The 17,678-nt window shown below is 44.0% G+C and overlaps 1 protein-coding gene across 2 annotated transcripts; it reads right to left on the bottom strand.

Annotated features, from left to right (window-relative positions):
• Nucleotides 1-2,559: 2,559 nt before the first annotated feature.
• LOC135906921 (uncharacterized) lies at nt 2,560-17,678 on the bottom strand. 2 transcript variants are annotated; one of them, XM_065438551.2, is made up of 7 exons: nt 16,952-17,678; nt 15,895-15,980; nt 13,586-13,651; nt 13,429-13,461; nt 10,715-10,825; nt 6,072-6,113; nt 2,560-3,317 (listed from the first exon to the last, which is right to left on the bottom strand). In XM_065438551.2, the coding sequence occupies exons 1-7, from the start codon at nt 17,016-17,018 to the stop codon at nt 3,285-3,287; spliced, it is 438 nt and encodes a 145-aa protein (XP_065294623.1). In that variant the 5' UTR covers nt 17,019-17,678; the 3' UTR covers nt 2,560-3,284. The 2 variants fall into 2 exon arrangements, with proteins under 2 accessions (XP_065294623.1, XP_070395784.1); XM_070539683.1 differs by lacking the exon at nt 13,429-13,461.

Here is a 17,678-nt window from a genome sequence, read left to right on the forward strand (position 1 = left end):
ATGCCCAAAATCTGTGGGAACAAGGGTTCTGCGACAAATACCTTTATTCCAAACCCACATAGCAATTCTTGCACACATATCACACACTTGCACATCCACGTAGCTTCAGTCTGTACAAGCTTATTGAGGAATCAAGTGAAGAAAATGAATGCTTTCACAAGCAACAATCTCCTCCAACACCGAATGCTATTAAAGACAGAGCCAAGAATTATAGCTCTGTTTGTGCTCTCCGGCAACAGAGTAAATGGTATGGAAAGGTAGAACTCGCTTAAGCGTGTTTACTTTCTCTTTTTCGTTTCGCATGCGTTACGACAGTTTGTTGCCGCTACTTAACTTAAAGAAGTCTACGCTTTCCAAGGTCAAACTCGTTGTGCTTCAGCATGAAAGGTAGACAAAATAAAATACTACTTCGTGCTAATAATACCACAATGTGGCGCTGGTGCATGTACAGTGATTAATCCTTCATGGTAATGCTCAATAGTACATGGATTTGCCTAAGTTTTGTTCTTCTTTACTTTGAACAGCCTTAAGCTTTCTCCTTATGACCTAATCTGCCATTGCAATTTCGGCTATCGTACTGTTTTCAGAACGCTGTAGAAGACAGAACTGTTCAAAACAAATATGCTATCCCATGATGGATGTCGATGTCCAAGGCGTACGCTAAAGCTTAAAGATCTTTACATACATTAGAAATTACCGGTTTTAATGGGTTAGTCGTTAGCGTAAAAAAAAACTCAAATAGTTTACAGAAACGTCGTGCGGCTAACACGCAACTCAGTTAGAACCACAGGGAATTATGAAATCAAACCGCGAAGTGTTTTCTCAAGCAAGTCATTCCAAATCGTACAAACATGCATGCACTATAGCCTGCCCGTCATTCACATGCTGTTTGAAGGAATACAGCGCTAGGCTTTCCTTTAGCAATCTTAGCATCAAGATATGACAGAGAGGATAACTGGAGTCGCAGGACGTTTGTGGTCACAGCACTTCTACATCTATACTCTAAATCTAGAAACTCCTTGTGAAACTACGTGCAAATACTTAGGTGCACATAGATCCATATAGTGGAGTGATGTCACATAATAACAGGCACGCGAGCGAATATCAAGCTCTAGAGATCGGTGTACCCTGTATCACGAACCACATGTGCTGACTACAGCGACAGCTGCCGGGGAGGCGACAATATGGAGACATTACTACAAAGTTCATTAACAAAACTAAACACTCATGCATAGCAAAGAAATGCGGTGACAGATGCCAAAAAATGTAACTTATACAAGCAAAGATGATAGATTAGCAAAAAAAACAAAAAACTAAGAAACCTATGAGACAAATTACATTAACAATACTGTCTTACTATCATGCATTAGCAAAGCGTTGTTGACTCTATCGCTCAAGGAAAATAGGCTGAGAAAAAAATGTTAAGTCCGTGTACAGTGATCAACTTCACGCGAACATCACAAATCAAACTTAAATGGCACGTTCACATTTGAGTGCCTCGGCAACAAGCAAGAAAACAAGGAACGTAAGCATACACGTATAGGCTTGCAATTAAACAATGTTGTCATGGTCACACGAAATGAATATAGTGCTCGAGCCTCGAGATTAGCAGTTAAAGAGACGAAAGTCGTGCACAGCACCTGTACTCTTTTGAAATGGCTGTTTGACTTGAGTTAAATGGAGGTGCTCTTGATTCCGTTCGTAAATTTGCTTCCTCGTTATCAGTGCTCCCAGAGCGCAGCCCTTATGTCATGGGTAAACCGCGTAGCCAGTGTGACGAATATAGAAGATAAAGACGGTCGCGTCCCGAACAGATATCATCATCTAGGACGATCGCGGCAGCAATGGCGTCAATCTCGGTTCTTGTGTAAAACATAGTCATAGATTATGCCCCAATGACGAATCAAGAACACTTCCCGATAGTTCAACAATAAATTCCGTGTTTACCTGTGGTGTTCAGTTTCATTGTTTCCTATAGAAGTGCTTCCGGCCGGCACTATATCAGGATTTCGAAGACTGCCTCACCAAAAACATTTGTGACAACTCTAGCATTACAGTTGCCGAAAGGCGTTTCTACGAACTCTGTCCTTCGTAAGAAATTATTTGCCTGAGCTGAACGAACACAACAAAACCAGAAATCCGCAAAGTGCGCATAGTTGCTCTGATTTAATCCAAATATTAGTTAACCAAATGAGCATGATATGGTGCTTACGTTGCTTCTGCTTCCTGCCTATAAAACTACACAATAAAAGTTAATTGCAACGATCTTTTGGAACGCATAAAAAGCCTAGCTTCAGATGAAGTAAAGATATAGAGCTGCTTCTGTTCATAATGTTACGTTTTTAAAGTGCCGTTAGATGCGCCACGAAAAGCTCTTAAAGTTATACGTTCATGATACTTATACTTATACTGATTGTGGGCAAATTATACAGTCAGGCCTAAACGTTATATATATATATATATATATATATATATATATATATATATATATATATATATATATATATATATATATATATATATATATATATATATATATATATACACATATGCATATATGCGATCGCAAACATAACAAATGCGGGCGATACAATCATTGCCTTAGCAAACGACAAAGAGCTTCTGCAACTTTTATATTGCAATTCGAAATGAACAATATTCCGCGCACTTGGAAGGTGCGGCCTGCTCAACGCATCTGCAACGCTTCCCTTCCACCTGCACTCACAGTCAACATCGGCACAAATTAGTGACATATATATTCTGCACCTTAACGAGACACAGAGACGTCCTAAAAGGGGAGAAATATCTTCATGTGCCTTCTACAAGCCGTGCCAATCAGTGAAAAGGCGACGCGATTCTTTTTTACAAAATAACCGTAAAGTAATAAGCACCATGCGCATGAAAACCGTTCTACACATCAGACAATGCTTCGAAAAGATGGCTGCCCGAAAACATACTGGAACCTGCGGGTGAAAGCTAATAACACACTTACTGGAAATTTCAAAGGCTACTTATTAGTACATTCTGTGGTCGTACGATTGCCCAGGTGATCATTACGCGCATACGTTTCGCGTTTGTCGTGCAGCGACGCATACGATAGCGTGCTGTGCCTCCACGTTATACGTGTAGGCGTCTCCAGTGCTGTGCGACGTGCTCGTGGAGCTGCCGTGCGGGCCTCTGCGGTTCACGAAGGTAGCGTGGACTGCTGCACGCACCAATCTCCCCCTCGCAGGCGCCTGGGCTACTACGAACGCTGTGCACTCTGCAGTGATCTTCAGGAATGACTATCCTGGTTTCTTCACCCTAGTTTTGCAAACCTGCGAGCAGGCAGAAAACAAAAGAAAGTGAGTTAGCATCTCAAACACAGTAACGTTCAAGCTTACGATATATATATATATATAAGGAACGTAAGCAGGTTTCATGCGGTTTGCCGATCCAAAGCTTAGGATGAAATCTATGTGAAACGAATCTTTCGTCAAATGGTTAGTGGAATTCTTTACGAGAGAGAGAGAAGAGAAGAAGGAAAGGCAGGGAGGTTAACCAGACTGAGTCCAGTTTGCTACCCTACACGTGGGGAGGGGAATGGAGAGAGAGAGAGGGGGAATACATGAGTCTATATCGCACTTTCACGTGCACTAAGGTGCAGGTTGTCTATAGTCGGGCACTCAAGTCTGTTGCCTTCAGGTAGTGAACAAGCCCTCGAACTGTTTTGTGGGGTAATGAACTGTGAGGCCAGACTCCCAAGATCTTTGCTTCTGTAAATGGCCTGTCATCCAGTCTACTCAAGGCACACTGGAAAGTCTGACGTTTGTTATCAAAGCGAGAACAGTGGCACAGAAGATGACTGATGGTCTTTTCACACTTGCCCTTAGCGCACATTGGTGAGTCCACCATTCCAATACAATAGCTGCAGGAGTTTGTGAATAGAGAGAGAGAGAGAATAAACATTTTTTGACGCCGCAATCAAATGCGCAAGCTATTCACAAAAAAATAAACATTTTTGTGAATAGCTTGCGCATTTCATTGCGGCGTCTTTGGCGTAAAGGAAACTAGAGCTCGCGCATGTGCTCTCGCACACGTGTGCTGTACGCAATGGGACAAATCTTACGCAGGACTGTGTTTATTCATTTCCACTTGAGTGTACCGGTCTCTTCTTGGCCAATGCCCCGTCGTAGGTATGTGCCATAGAATATAAATCACAATCATCGTCAATACGCGGACACGCTTCTTGGCCAGTCCTCAGTTGTATGTGTCCCTGTCTGGGAACCATAATCATCAGCGCGTGGCAATCATGACAGAGAGCTAGTCGGTGTTGGCGTGAGAGAAGTGTATAGGGCCTTCTATACCTGAACCCATGGATAAAAAGCCATGCTTATATTTATTTTGTCAAGATGTTCTTTGCAATGTCCGCAGAATGTGTATAACGCCAGCAGTGATTTTTTTTTTCCTTGGGGCTGCACAATTCCACATGGTCAGTCAAAAGCATGGTTTCATGAAAACAGAAGTATACATATATACTTCGGAATGCGAATTGTAGACTTTGCAACGAGCCCGACACATGATAACAATGTTTTATTCTTTGTCGCGATGCATTTGACTTTCCTTTTTTACATTTTACAAACATCTAGTAAAATAGAACTTCCTCTCACGTTGACGACGCCGGGTTCCTCCGGTTCAAAAAGACAATCAGTAATACACCGTATGATTTGTTTTTGTTATTATGACCTCATTTACTGTGGAGAAGCCTAATGATCGATAGACAGGCCGAGCTATCTCGCTCGGCAAGGTATACCTTTCGAGAGGAGGCTGCTCAAGTGCTTAGTGTGGTTAAAGCCGTCGCTACCGACCCTGAGTGGAATTCGCATCTGGACGCTTCCATTTGTTTGCCCAATTTTTGAACTTTCATTGAACTGTGTAGCATGTGTGCGTTGGTGTTTCGTGCGGGTGTCTAAATGTAATGTAAATAATGCTTGCATGACATTACTGATATTTTCATGCAATAAAGAAAAAAAGAGCGGATGTGGCCTAATGGTTAGAGCATCAGGTTGCAGCGCTGGAAAGCGAGGTTAGAACCTCAATGCTGGGCGCGCTTGATCTTTTTTTTATTTAAAATGAATCATAACCTACTTGGCGAGATCCCGAAAGAAAGCTTCGCTTTAAAAGGAAAACAAAAAAAAAGGATAACAACTGATGCGTACACACTCGTAACCGCGTCCACCGCGCATTCTAAAGCGGCCGTTGAGCCCAGTCATCTTTGAGAGGTGCAGCAGGGCTTTGGTGGCTTTCTGTGCATGTGAAGGTCGAGACCGTGGTACCAATATTTCAAAGTGAATTCTACGCGAACCTTCCCAGACTGTAATGTCTTTGACTGTTCCCGCTTTCTTTCCGAATAGATCATAATTTAAAGAAAATTGAATTGAACTAAAGCTTCTGTATGAAATCTATCATAACAAAACTGGAATTGATAGGGAAATGTACTTAAAACCGCCAAACTATATATCGACACGCACTGACCACCAGTGCAAAATTAGAGAATGCCGGGCTAGGACGGGCCTGTATGCCAATTCCTTTTATGTTAAAGCTACGGCTCAGTGGAATCGACTGTCATGGGTACAGGTGTGCATCGTGAATCAAGATGTATTATTTTTATGTTTGTAACCCCCCTGCTGTAAAGCTTTCAGGTTAAGCGGGGATATGTCGGAATAAAGAATAAAGAATTACGTGCCCGATGGTGGAAATCAAACCTTCATCGTCGATAGCCCGGTGCTCTAACCATAAGGCCACAATCACACGCACACTAGTGCCAAAGCTAGGCAGCCCTTTGAACCGGTTAGGAGGCACGCCGTATAGTGGAGGGCTCCAGATTACTTTTGACCCCCGGGAGTACTTCAGCGTGCACCAAAAGTACGACGCACGAGCGTTTATGTTGCATTCCATCCCTATCGGAATGCGGCCGCCGTGACCGGAAATGGAAACCGCAAGTCAAATTGCATAGCCACTGATCAACCGCAGCGGACTTTCTTCAACGCCCTTGAGCGTAACGAAACTAAGGTATTGTATGCGCAACTCACCTCCTGAAAGCGAGTGAAAAGGCAGGTGGTAAACTTGATAGCCTGAAGGGTGAGGCAAGACATGAAAAGAAAGAAAGCATGATTGTTATTATATTTATTATTATTTGGATCGCGAACATTCACATGCGACCGTACGGAGAAGAAAGGAAAAGCTGGCAACTGCCGCCAGGAAGGTCGCAATGCCCACATGTTTGAGAGTGAAAAAAAAAGAAAGTTATGTGCACTTTGGGGATGGATACATAAGCAAAGCATATTGTGGGTATATCTGGCTATTCAGCGTTGTTTGCTATTTCGTAAAGCGCTACCAGATGAACCAACTGGTAGCGTAAGTTGTGACGCAAGCGATGTGTGTGACGACAGCGACAAGTGGATGTGACGAGTGTGACGACAATAGCATGGCGGCGGCAGCGATGGCATGATGTCAGATTTATTGTGCTCCACTGAAGAAACGTTGCAACATGTTTTGGCCCGGGCTGATCCTGAAGGCAGTCCAATGTCACACCGCCTCAAAGTGCTAGCTGGCAGAGGGATGGACGGAGAAGCCGGGCGCCCTCTCGTTTTTGCAATACAATAAATTACAATAGAATACAGTACGATAGAATAGAATACAATACAACAAAATAACACATATAATTTCCAGAATAAAGATGAAGGAAGCTGCGGGTAAAAACTGCGCTAAAAGCAGCTCATGCAATCGTACAGCCCCTCTGTACAAAGCAAGCAGCATGCGCGTGTCACTATAGTAAAAATAAGTACACATCAGCATCAGCGCTCACTCTGTTTTCCGTTCCCTTTGATTACCCCTACCTCCTTCCTTTTTTGCTCTTCCGAGCTGCGCTACAAGCCTAAAACATACCAACTCGCCCAAACTGCCATGCTTTTAATCAGGTTCCCATGCATAAAAGAATGTAAGAGTTGGTAACGCTTTGCAAGGATGCTGAATATAGAGGTAAACAACCGGTAATTAGTAAACACCCAGCAATGCTCTGCAGAACGTAGTAGCAATGGTTGATAGCCAGCCAGCCACAAAACGCTTCGCATAGCATGATTCCCACAGTGCGTGTGGTCCGCATATGTTTTATTGAAGAGACGCGAAATGACATGCCGACCAGAACTTACCTACACCTACCTGCCGCAAGGTTATTGGTATGGGGCAAAGAATTATTTGTAATGAAAAGGTCCATCAAAAAAAAATAAGGAAACATTATGAGTGACGAAAAGCTGTGCTTGAGGCAGTTTTATTAAGAAAAAATAAAAAGGTGAACTCCAGATGTGCAAGCTATGGACAACAACCCGGGAACGATATCCACATGTGTTATGCACAGCAGTTCAGCAGAATATTTAGACCACAAGCGCTAGTATAAATGCACCGCTTTGAGTAACGATTGAAAGGGCTAAAGTACAACAGCAGTCAATTACAAAGAAAAAGAGTAGCGGACAGCTGAGTCTACATGCGAATACAGAGCTGGCTGCATTCTACCACTCTTTTTCTACCCACAGGAGAAATATTCCAACCCATACTGTGTGTAGCACTAATAACTAAAAAATAATGGTTTAAGAAGGATACGAATGCTCGATTGATGCAAACTATTCTGCTCTCATTGCTTGCTAAATATTAGGTAATGGGACGTGATAAAAAAATTGAACACTTAGGTAAAAAAAAGAACCATGTTATTCAAATCAGCCAGTTGGTTCACCTTCATGCTTATAGCTCTGACTAGACGACACACATAAAGGCAAGGGGACAAAAACAAGCATTCGCACGCGTTCGTTCGTTCGTTCGTTCGTTCGTTCGTTCGTTCGTTCGTTCGTTCGTTCGTTCGTTCGTTCGTTCGTTCGTTCGTTCGTTCGTTCGTTCGTTCGTTCGTTCGTTCGTTCGTTCGTTCGTTCGTTCGTTCGTTCGTTCGTTCGTTCGTTCGTTCGTTCGTTCGTTCGTTCGTTCGTTCGTTCGTTCGTTCGTTCGTTCGTTCGTTCGTTCGTTCGTTCGTTCGTTCGTTCGTTCGTTCGTTCGTTCGTTCGTTCGTTCGTTCGTTCGTTCGTTCGTTCGTTCGTTCGTTCGTTCGTTCGTTCGTTCGTTCGTTCGTTCGTTCGTTCGTTCGTTTGTTTGTTTGTTTGTTTGTTTGTTTGTTTGTTTCGCTTCTCCTTTCTGTGTGTCATCACGTTGGCGCTGTAAACATGAAGGAATAAATTTGGGAGAATATTTAGAAACTAAATGAACACGTCAAACAAAATACGAATTTGAATTACGGAAACAATAAAAAAATAAAAAACAAGAAATAATAATCAATGCATAATTAACGGAGATTATGATTATTTATGTCAGTGTTGTGAAATATATTTCAGCTGCTATATTACGTTAGCTTCGAATGTACCCGTAGAGTAAACATCATAATTTCGAATACACCAGGAGCCGAATTCCCAAAGCTTTTCATTCGTAAGTGCTGTTTTTTAATGGGCTGATCGCATTCGCTAATAATAAGACCTACATCATTATTGGCTGAACGAGAAGAGAGGAGGTTAAACGAGGGGCCGGATTTTTATTAATCATATTTACGAATGTCCTGATTTGTACTGTAATATGGGCTTTTTGATCTAGGGCTGTACATCCATCATGTGTGATCGGGTAGCAATCGCAGAGAAAGATCTAGAAACTGTAGTTCGTTTTCTTTAGCAATCTCATGGGTAAACTTAAGGCCTAGGCCGCATTCTTCGAACACTTTCAGTACATTAACCACATTACAGCCATGTTCATTCCCATCAAAAATAACCAAAAAATCAACAACAAATAGGAAACTTTTTGCCAAGCTTCCTAAAGCACTGTGAATACTTTTGTCTACACGAGGTAAAAAAATGTCGATTAGTATTGGTGCTACCTTGGAACCTATGTACAGCCCTAGATCAAAAAAGCCCATATTACAGTACAAATCAGGACATTCGAAGATTGTAAAAAGCTGGATTGCGGTGTCTTGCCTTCGGGCTGCTTTAGTAAAATCTTGTTGCCACCGAATAAAAGAAAGCTTTGCCAATCAGGTAACAAGACTAGCTTCGGTGGCATTCCCGGAACACATTATAATCAGAGCGGCCGAAAAGGTAACTAAAATAGTAAAGGGCGTACAACCCACAGATTCAAGGAACAGGCTTAGCACGAACAAAAAGCGCCTTGCAGTTGTACCTTACGTCCATTATTTTTCCCATGGCCTAAAGAATGTTGCCAGCCGGTATGGCGTTGAAGTGGTTTTCAGCGCTCCTAACAAGGTGCAAAAACTGTGCCAAGCTATTTCCAATAAGTTAGACAATAGGGTAAAAAAATGCAGCTGCGGCCTAAAAGACGATCAAAAATTCACCAAATGCAGAATAGGTGTTGTGTACCGGCTTCCGTTGACCTGTGGCAACATGTACATGTGACAAACCAGGTCGGTGCATAAACACCCGTCTAAAAGAACATGAACGTTCTCTTGGTAAAGAAAACCATTCGCACTTGTCGAACCACTGTAATCTATGTCATTGTGATCCGGTACTTTTTACACTGACATTTTGTTTTCGGATAAAAACAAACTAATGCGGAAAATCACAGAAGCATTTCATTCCAAAAAGTGCGCTGAAAAATGCATCAGCCAACCATCGGTTGCAATCACTGAAAATGTATTTGCTTTTTTCATATTGGATGAACCTTCTTAATCTGTTTTTAATCTGTTTCTGTTTTACTGACCACTCTTGTTGCGCATGCTCAGCGCTCATAGCTGGGGTATATATATATGTTCTGTATCTTTCCGAAAATAACATAGTTGTGAGTAAGCGCTCGTGTGTCCCCCTTCACTGTGTGCTTGTCAATTGTGCGCGCTAAATGTTTTACTATGAATTCGTACGAACTCGCCCAACTCTCAGTTCTGCTGCAACCTGCCATACGTTGCGCGAGAACTCTGCGGTCCACGTCGCATACTTTCTACGCGAACAATTGCTGCCCTATACCACGAAGAAAAACACGCCGCGTATAAACGCGAACGATGTCGTGTCCCAACACTGTTTGAGCAAAACTACACCATGAAAATGGGTGGTTCCTTGATCAATTGTTATGCCCTGCCACTGCTTCAAGCGAATTTGTCAGCACGAAATGCGCCTGCGGACGAGGATATAGCGGCATATCCGTCTACTTGCGGCGCGCTACCCGAGAGTTGGGCCATGCAATGGCGGACACCGCCGTAGCAGACGACTAGGTTGTCCCCACCCTGTACGGATCGGCGGGCAAAGAGTACATCTAGACATCCTAACGGACATTGTGGTGACGCCCTCGGAGTTCGTTGGAAAGGTCCCACAGACATCTCTCCTGCGCCCCTGCCATGTACGTCACACACGTTCTCAGCCATCCCCCGACGCGACGTGCAAGACAGCAGCGGAAGCAGTGCCAAAGGCGAAGGAACAGGCAAAGAAACGTTAGCTTTGAATATAAGGTAGACAAGTTTAAAATTGGAACTCGTTGGTGCCTTAGATGCGAACATTGAATATCTGGGTCGGGAAGCCGTAGCGTCGTTTAGCTGGCAACAACTGCTGATTGAACGCCGTCGTTCTCAACCAATGTGTGAAGGACCTTCAAAGAAAACAACGGAGTAAGGAGCTCAGTGTTGCAATATAAGAATAGTGCGTACCAGCATGGGCGGCGAGGCGCACTTGTCGACTGCAAGCTCGAACCGGGTACCCTTGAAGTCACCAACTGCCGAGAACAGCAGCGCGGTGTCGACAAAGCGATCCGGTCGAATCTGCACAGAGGGAGCGACACGGGAGCTCCGTCACGCTATACCGCCTCGAAGCCGTCAGCGACGATTCACAGGGAGCACATTCACTTGTAAAGCGAGAGACAAATATGTAAAATATACATAAAAACCACCCAGCCCCTGTTGACATGATTAGCCCATCCCCGAAAAGTCGTCCAACAAGTTTTCATCAAGTTGCAGCAGTTGTGAATAATTCAGACAACCCTATTTTTCAAAGCGTCGTCAGTGGAATAGGAGGGTTCAATGCTGATGGGCTTACGCTAACATACAGAACAAGCTAAGGCACCGCTACGCTTCTAACCGAGAGAGTAGAAAAGGCCGGAAAGCAAAAAAAAATATACGGTTTTACGTGCCAAAATCCTTTTCTCATTATGAGGCATGCCGTAGTGGAGGACTCCGGAAATTTTGACCACCTGGGGCTCTTTACCGTGCACCTAAATCTAAGCACACGGGTGTTTTCGCCTCCATCGAAATGCAGCCGCCGTGGCCGGGATTCGATCCTGCGACCTCATGCTCAGCAGTCCAACACCAGAGCCACTGAGCAACCACTGAGGTAGGAAAGCTAAGTGGGAATGTGTATTGCTTCCACTTTGAGCCTCGGACAATGTTGCCTCGTGGGTAAGGGCCATATGTTAAAGGCAACAGTCACAACAAGTACCCCTGTTTGCCTACCCCGAGCTAAGAGAAGGAGAAAATCTGCAGAACGGAGGAAGTAGAAACGCCTGCTTTGCGTCCTCCCATTATGTGGGGAAGCGCCTAACCTGGTATACAGCTACGTAACTAGAACTTTTCTGCAACGTTATGCATAGCTGTGGGCTTAATGTCGTTGGACGCTGATATGTCCCTTTAAGCCAGACAAGTCCATGAGCTTTCAGTTCATGTCTCAGCAATAATTCAAGGCACTGTAACAAACTCGGTTGCTCCATTTACTGCAGATACTTCTCCGCCGACCGGTATAGCATTATGCCAAGAAGTCGGCTAACTCACAACCGCTTTGAAATATGGCACACAATACAAGCGCTATCAGTTTGTGGAGATAAAACAATAGCTCAAATTGTTTTCAGGAATACTCCCATTTGCTTATAACGGGCCTTATTTTCTTTAGGTGCTGAATATTTTCGTTTTCACCTCGGAGGTCACTCTTGAGAGCTTTCTCGGCAGAAAAAGCCACGCATGGGCTAACTTCTCGCTTACAGGCCGGAATGTTTTAGCGATGTTCACACACACCATATCCTTAATTAACCAATGTAAGCAACCACCGACTACCGATTGCTAGCAGTAGTGTTCGTCGAACTATGGTCTACGGTTCGTCAAACCCAAGAGTCTGCGGCGCAGTTCAAAGGAATCAGGCACTAGCGAACCATTTAGAGACGCGCCATTGACAAACATCGCACGCCGTATGTGAGGGAGGCCAAACAATGGAAGGAGTGAGAGCGGTTGCCTCAACTTGATCCACAAGTGCGCCTCAGGAGATAGGAACATCCGAGCGAGAAAAGAATAATATTATTTGCAGTGTTTAAAATCCAAAAGGAGCTCATGGGCATGAAGACTCCGTATTTGAGGGCTTCGGAGTAACATTGAACATCAAAGGTAAGTGTCGATTCAAAAAAAAAAAAGAGGGCTGAAGGTTACGACAGGAACATTGTGACAAAGAGCGAATAAAAAGAGAAAAAAATTGAGAAGGAAATGAAGTCGGTGCTAATGAGACAGAAGGAATACGAGCCAGACTTCCTACCTGAGCTATTATAACGATCTCTCGGAGCGAAACAAGTTATGTTCGTTATACTGATCACATCGAAAAGGAGGGACACGATTGAAATTCTTGTGGCTTTCTGTCATAAAAAGATAGAAAAAAAATGAGAAAGGCAGGGCGGCAAACCAGCTAGCATACACCCCGTTCGCTGCCTTGCATTGGGGGAGAGGGAAGCGGGCAAAAATGAAAAAAAGTAAGAAGAGGAGCAAAGGAAAAACCGCGCTAACTAGCTTCGCAATCGAATGCACCATGGACTCGGCCGTCATCCTCGCAGCGGGTCACAAGAGCACTGCTGGACTTTCTCAAAACACCTGAGCTCTGGTTCCTACCATACGAATCAGAAATGCGTGATAAGCTAAAGTAAGGACGCTCATTTCATGCATGCAACATCAGCTTCCCCGTTGCCAGCGTAGCATGTGATGGACACGTGCAAATCACTCGGAATGTAACCGCTGCTGTTTTCTATTAGTTTTATAGGAATTTACCTACGAAGTCATACAGCTTTTCTGCTTCTTGCTTCTAAGCGACCGCATGACGACCATATATTGAGAACCACTTGGTTAAAACACCGTTATTGGCTTTGACTAGACAAGAAGAAACAGAGAGATAGAAGCAATGGAAAGCTAGGGACATTAAGGAGAGGATATCTCAGGTTGGCTACCCTGTACAGGGGAAAGGAAAAAAGGATATGAAAGATGACAAAAGGAGAAATGAATAATGAACAATACAGAACTGTCTGCGCGTGCGCCAGATACTCATAACACAGTGTCAATGAAACTTTTCTTTTTCTGTATATGGGTAATTACAGCAAGGAGAGTTGTTCGAAGAAACTTACTGCATTCGCGAGCCTCAGGATGCATTGCAAACCCTGCACGTGGTTTGAGGAAGGCAAAATACAAGTAGAAATAAGATTAAGTGGTCGTTAACCCGACTGAACGTTATATTTAATGGCATGCACGTTTTATATTATAACTGCAAATGACAACACTTACGGTCATGAATTTGTAGAAGCTTCCAATGGTTACGTTGTCCACGCACTCTTGGAACTTTGGAGAAACCTGTCAAGCAAAAAAGTAAAGCACAATGTCTAGCCTGTGCTCCTGCTAACTATTGTAGGTCAATTTGTATTAGCGAACCATCCAGAGAAAGAGAACGTTCGCGCATGAATTGATCGAGTGAGATACTAAGAGGTCATGAGTGCATTATTCTGTATGTGTTTATACAAAATGTTTGCCTGCATGCCTCTCTCCGACTCAAAACGCGTACTCTATTCATGATTTTATCATTCGAATTGCCCATACTTACTCGTATATAGTTTAAGTACCTAGCTGGCCATGAAGTAGGCAAACTGATCGTACCGATAGTAGTTCACTTTCTGTTCCTTGCAGAGACAATGCAATCCCTGCCAAGGAGTACGTACGCAAGGCAAAATGAGCCTATGAGACCTTTGACTTGACCTCGTTTCTTGAAGCATCGCTGGGGCGAGCATCAGAGTGGCGAAATCATTCTCTTTTACACGCATCAGGTTCGCTTATACCGACAAGGGAAACAAGGCAAGAAGTAAGGCAATCGAAAGGCATTTTTCATACATTTCATGCACTTTCATACAATTTCTCGAGGTATTTAATTCTAAAATTTGTCAAGTACTTTCCCTGGGGCGTGCGAGCATTCTTAACAGATGCGTTTAACTTCACGATAGTGTTGCGAGTCACCTCCTTGAACTAACGAAGAAGACGACCATCACCGGCACGTTGCGCGTTTTCAGCCATCTTGTCCATCTCTACGAATAGTCGGTTTAGAAAGTGTGCTTCGCTTTTCATAAATTTCACGCCCCCCTCACAACATAACCTCAATTTGTTTGTATTAAACGCTCAAGGAGTTCCCCCGAGTCATACTTTATCTTTTTCCCGCATTTTGCACGCTAATGGATGCTAAAGTACATTAGCAACCGACATAATCTTGTCTTCATGATAATGACACATTACGCGATCAGGTCATGCTTGTTGAGTTTTCGTTGTGAATACACAACGTAGCGCAGGGGACTAGCGTTCGCACCACACAAAGAAAGCTTGATGCACGCGTCACGATTAGTCACCCCCAGAGAATGCAGTTCGCATACCTCTGATGACACCATGTCTGTGCAATTGTTTTTGGAGTTTTCGATACTTCAATAGCACGTCTTGATTGTTGGATGTATTTTAACACTGGGGTTACGAGAGACTCCATACTGGAGAGCTAAGGATTAATTTAGGCTACATAGGGTTCTGTAATACATCTGCCAAATGCTTGATCTAGCGCACTTTGTCTTCTTCACGCTGCGCCTCCACAGGAAGGCCTGTATAGAATAAAATCCATGGCTACAGATGTGCTCGGCATATGTTTTGTCTTGAAAACAACGTAGAATATATCTTGCTTTCCTGGCTACACCCACGATCGCTCGACCATTCTTTTCCTTCAAAACGAATTTTTGCTCCGAATAGCTACACAAACTCCGGGTATGGTATGGTATGGTATGGTATGGTATGGTATGGTATGGTACGGTATGGTATGGTATGGTATGGTATGGTATGGTATGGTATGGTATGGTATGGTATGGTATGGTATGGTATGGTATGAATAACATTATTGGGTCCTTAAGGTCAACCCAAGGTTGACGCGGGCCACTCGCACGTTGGGACTGTGAGGCCGAGCCCTTCAGCCACATCGCAGGCCTTCTGGACTGTCCGTAATTGGTCAGAGAGTGATTCACTGTTCGAAAATTCAAGAAACAAATAAGGATTGGAAAGAATACGCGCTACGCCTCTCCGCATTAGCACCTATAGTCATAGGGAATATTTCCTTGCTCTGTATGGCGTGGCCACTGTAGACAACACTTTCACGTAAAAGCGTAAAAAGCGCAGTCTTGTTATCAACGCGTTATAACAAATGCAATGGTTCTAGTCTTAGAAAAAAAAAGACCTGCATAAGGTGCTGTGCATGAAGGTTATAGCGAGGAACATGAAGACGTTGACTTTTCTGAGTCAGTTAAGAGGAACAAAAGAACGATACAGGAGCAGTCGGAAAAGGTTTCGGCAAAAGTTTGCAAAGATATAAAGCGTTTAAAACTCATCATCGCCAACGAAAACTATAACAACTTTAAATTTTTTTGTGCAAGAAGCCAACATTGGGCTTTTACCCATCACAAATGGTGTTATGGCCATGGTCATGGTCTACGAATAGCGCTATGGACTATGACGTGACTAACACGACAATCCATACTGGAAACACAGCCTACAGCGGATGGATCGTGTAGGTCTCTCACCGTTGCCGGGATCTCCTGTCTGATGCAGTCCAGGATAGTGACTCCCTTAGCACCCTCCACTGTTGACTGTCCAATCAGCATCATTGCTAGAAAAGGAAGGAAAGGGAAAACTAAACGCACGTCCTTGATACAATAGTTCCGTCGAACCAGTTTTTCTTTTATACAGCAGTGTAACTGTTTCCTTTTTGACGGCGTATCTAAATCGCAATTTCTTGTAGCCTGCAAGTTCAATTACTTTCCCAATAAGATCAAGAAGAATAAGTGGTTGCTCCTTAACTTACAAGAAACAGCGCACTTCGAAGCAATGGTAGCCGTACGAAAGCGAAAGTTGTCATTCGCATGGTAGCGGCAATATGCACGCAACAAAGAGATTAATACAGGTTCCCAGAAAAAAAGAAGGTTATCGTAGTTGAAGAAAATTTTATCTCGGCCAGGGACTCGAAGCCAGGACCATCGCCTGGTCAGTGTAGTAGTTTCGAGCTATATCTAGTTCTGAAGCATTCTGCTACAGTTAGACTTCTCCTTTATGGTCCCGCCTCCTCCACGGTCCGGTCTCCCACTGAATTTATGTGGCTAACACAGCCATGAGCATGCGACACTGTCACATGTGACACTATCACATGCGACACTGTCACGCACAGCAATTTCACATGCTGAAATGCCACAGGCAGAACTGTTACGTGCTGTTTGCAACATCAACAGTTTACAACACAGTGGCTGTGAAAGCAATCTTCGGAGTTTGTACTTTTTACTTCTCCTTTTATCTCTTCTTCGACGGTACCTGTGAAATTGTATAATCCGTATTATTGAGAGTTCGAAATAAGGAATACGTTCGAAACCTGTATCTAAATAAGCGCAGCGTTTATTTACTGAAAATTCGTCTTTACGATGGCCTCTACGCTTTGCCAGTGATTGCGAACATCGCTTTGTGCAATTTCGCACTCGTTGAACCCAAGTTCAACACATAATTCACTGAATGTCGTGCACTCAGGTAATTTAGGCTTCTTCGTTCTAAGACTACACGCACTTTCTTCCTCGCAGCAGGAAATTATCTTACCAATGACACACAAAGCTCCGATGGCCCAGGAGTACTTTCTTGACATCGCAGCGACGACACCCTCCATGACTTCGACTCCCGGCTTGCGACGTGAAGCCGGCTTACCGGCCTCCCGGCGGCTAGTTGGGATCTTCGATGGCCGAAACGTCAGCGCAACCTCCGAGTCGTCTTTCGCTCCGGGACGTATGTTGGACGTAAACCATCACAACCACCGCCAACCGGTTGCAGAGGTCCAGGGCACGGCTTTACTGACTTCGATGAGCGTTTACTGAAGCCGGTGGGGAAATCCCGCACTAAACGTGGCGAACGAAACAAACGAGCAATGAAAAGTTGTTCTTCCAGCGAAAAGCGTCAAGCTTTGGTCGAGTAGCGAGTTGATCGATTCGTATATCGTCGTTCGTCGAATCGTTCAAGAAGACAACGCTTCCGCTAGGTCGCCGACGAGTTACACCGTGGGCACGTTGTCGATGACGAAACGCAGCGTCGAAATGTGGGGCTCTTCTCTTAGGCTGCGGCTTTCAGTTAAAGAATCCGAGATTTGACGCAAGCAGCATAACCGCAGTTCGGAATTCCGACGGATCGTGATCTTGGCAATAGCCGATTTCTAGCGCAACACAAAGTCTCTGGTCGTTCACGCCAAAGTTCGACGTGCCCGTCGTGTGTGAAGAGGAGCGACAGCGTCGGGATGTGAGCGACCTCCTGGTCCGGGATACCCGACCGATTTGGC

This window comes from Dermacentor albipictus, chromosome 5 (genome assembly GCF_038994185.2).
Source record: "Dermacentor albipictus isolate Rhodes 1998 colony chromosome 5, USDA_Dalb.pri_finalv2, whole genome shotgun sequence".
Taxonomy (NCBI): Eukaryota; Metazoa; Arthropoda; class Arachnida; order Ixodida; family Ixodidae; genus Dermacentor; species Dermacentor albipictus.

Coding starts and splice junctions, on each gene's coding strand:
- LOC135906921 (XM_065438551.2), bottom strand. CDS start 17,018: ATGGAGGGTGTCGTCGCTGCGATGTCAAGAAAGTACTCCTGGGCCATC. Junction 15,981..16,951: donor CGGAGCTTTGTGTGTCATTG/GTAAGATAATTT, acceptor TTCCTTTTCTAG/CAATGATGCTGATTGGACAG. Junction 6,114..10,714: donor GCGCCTCGCCGCCCATGCTG/GTACGCACTATT, acceptor CTCACCCTTCAG/GCTATCAAGTTTACCACCTG.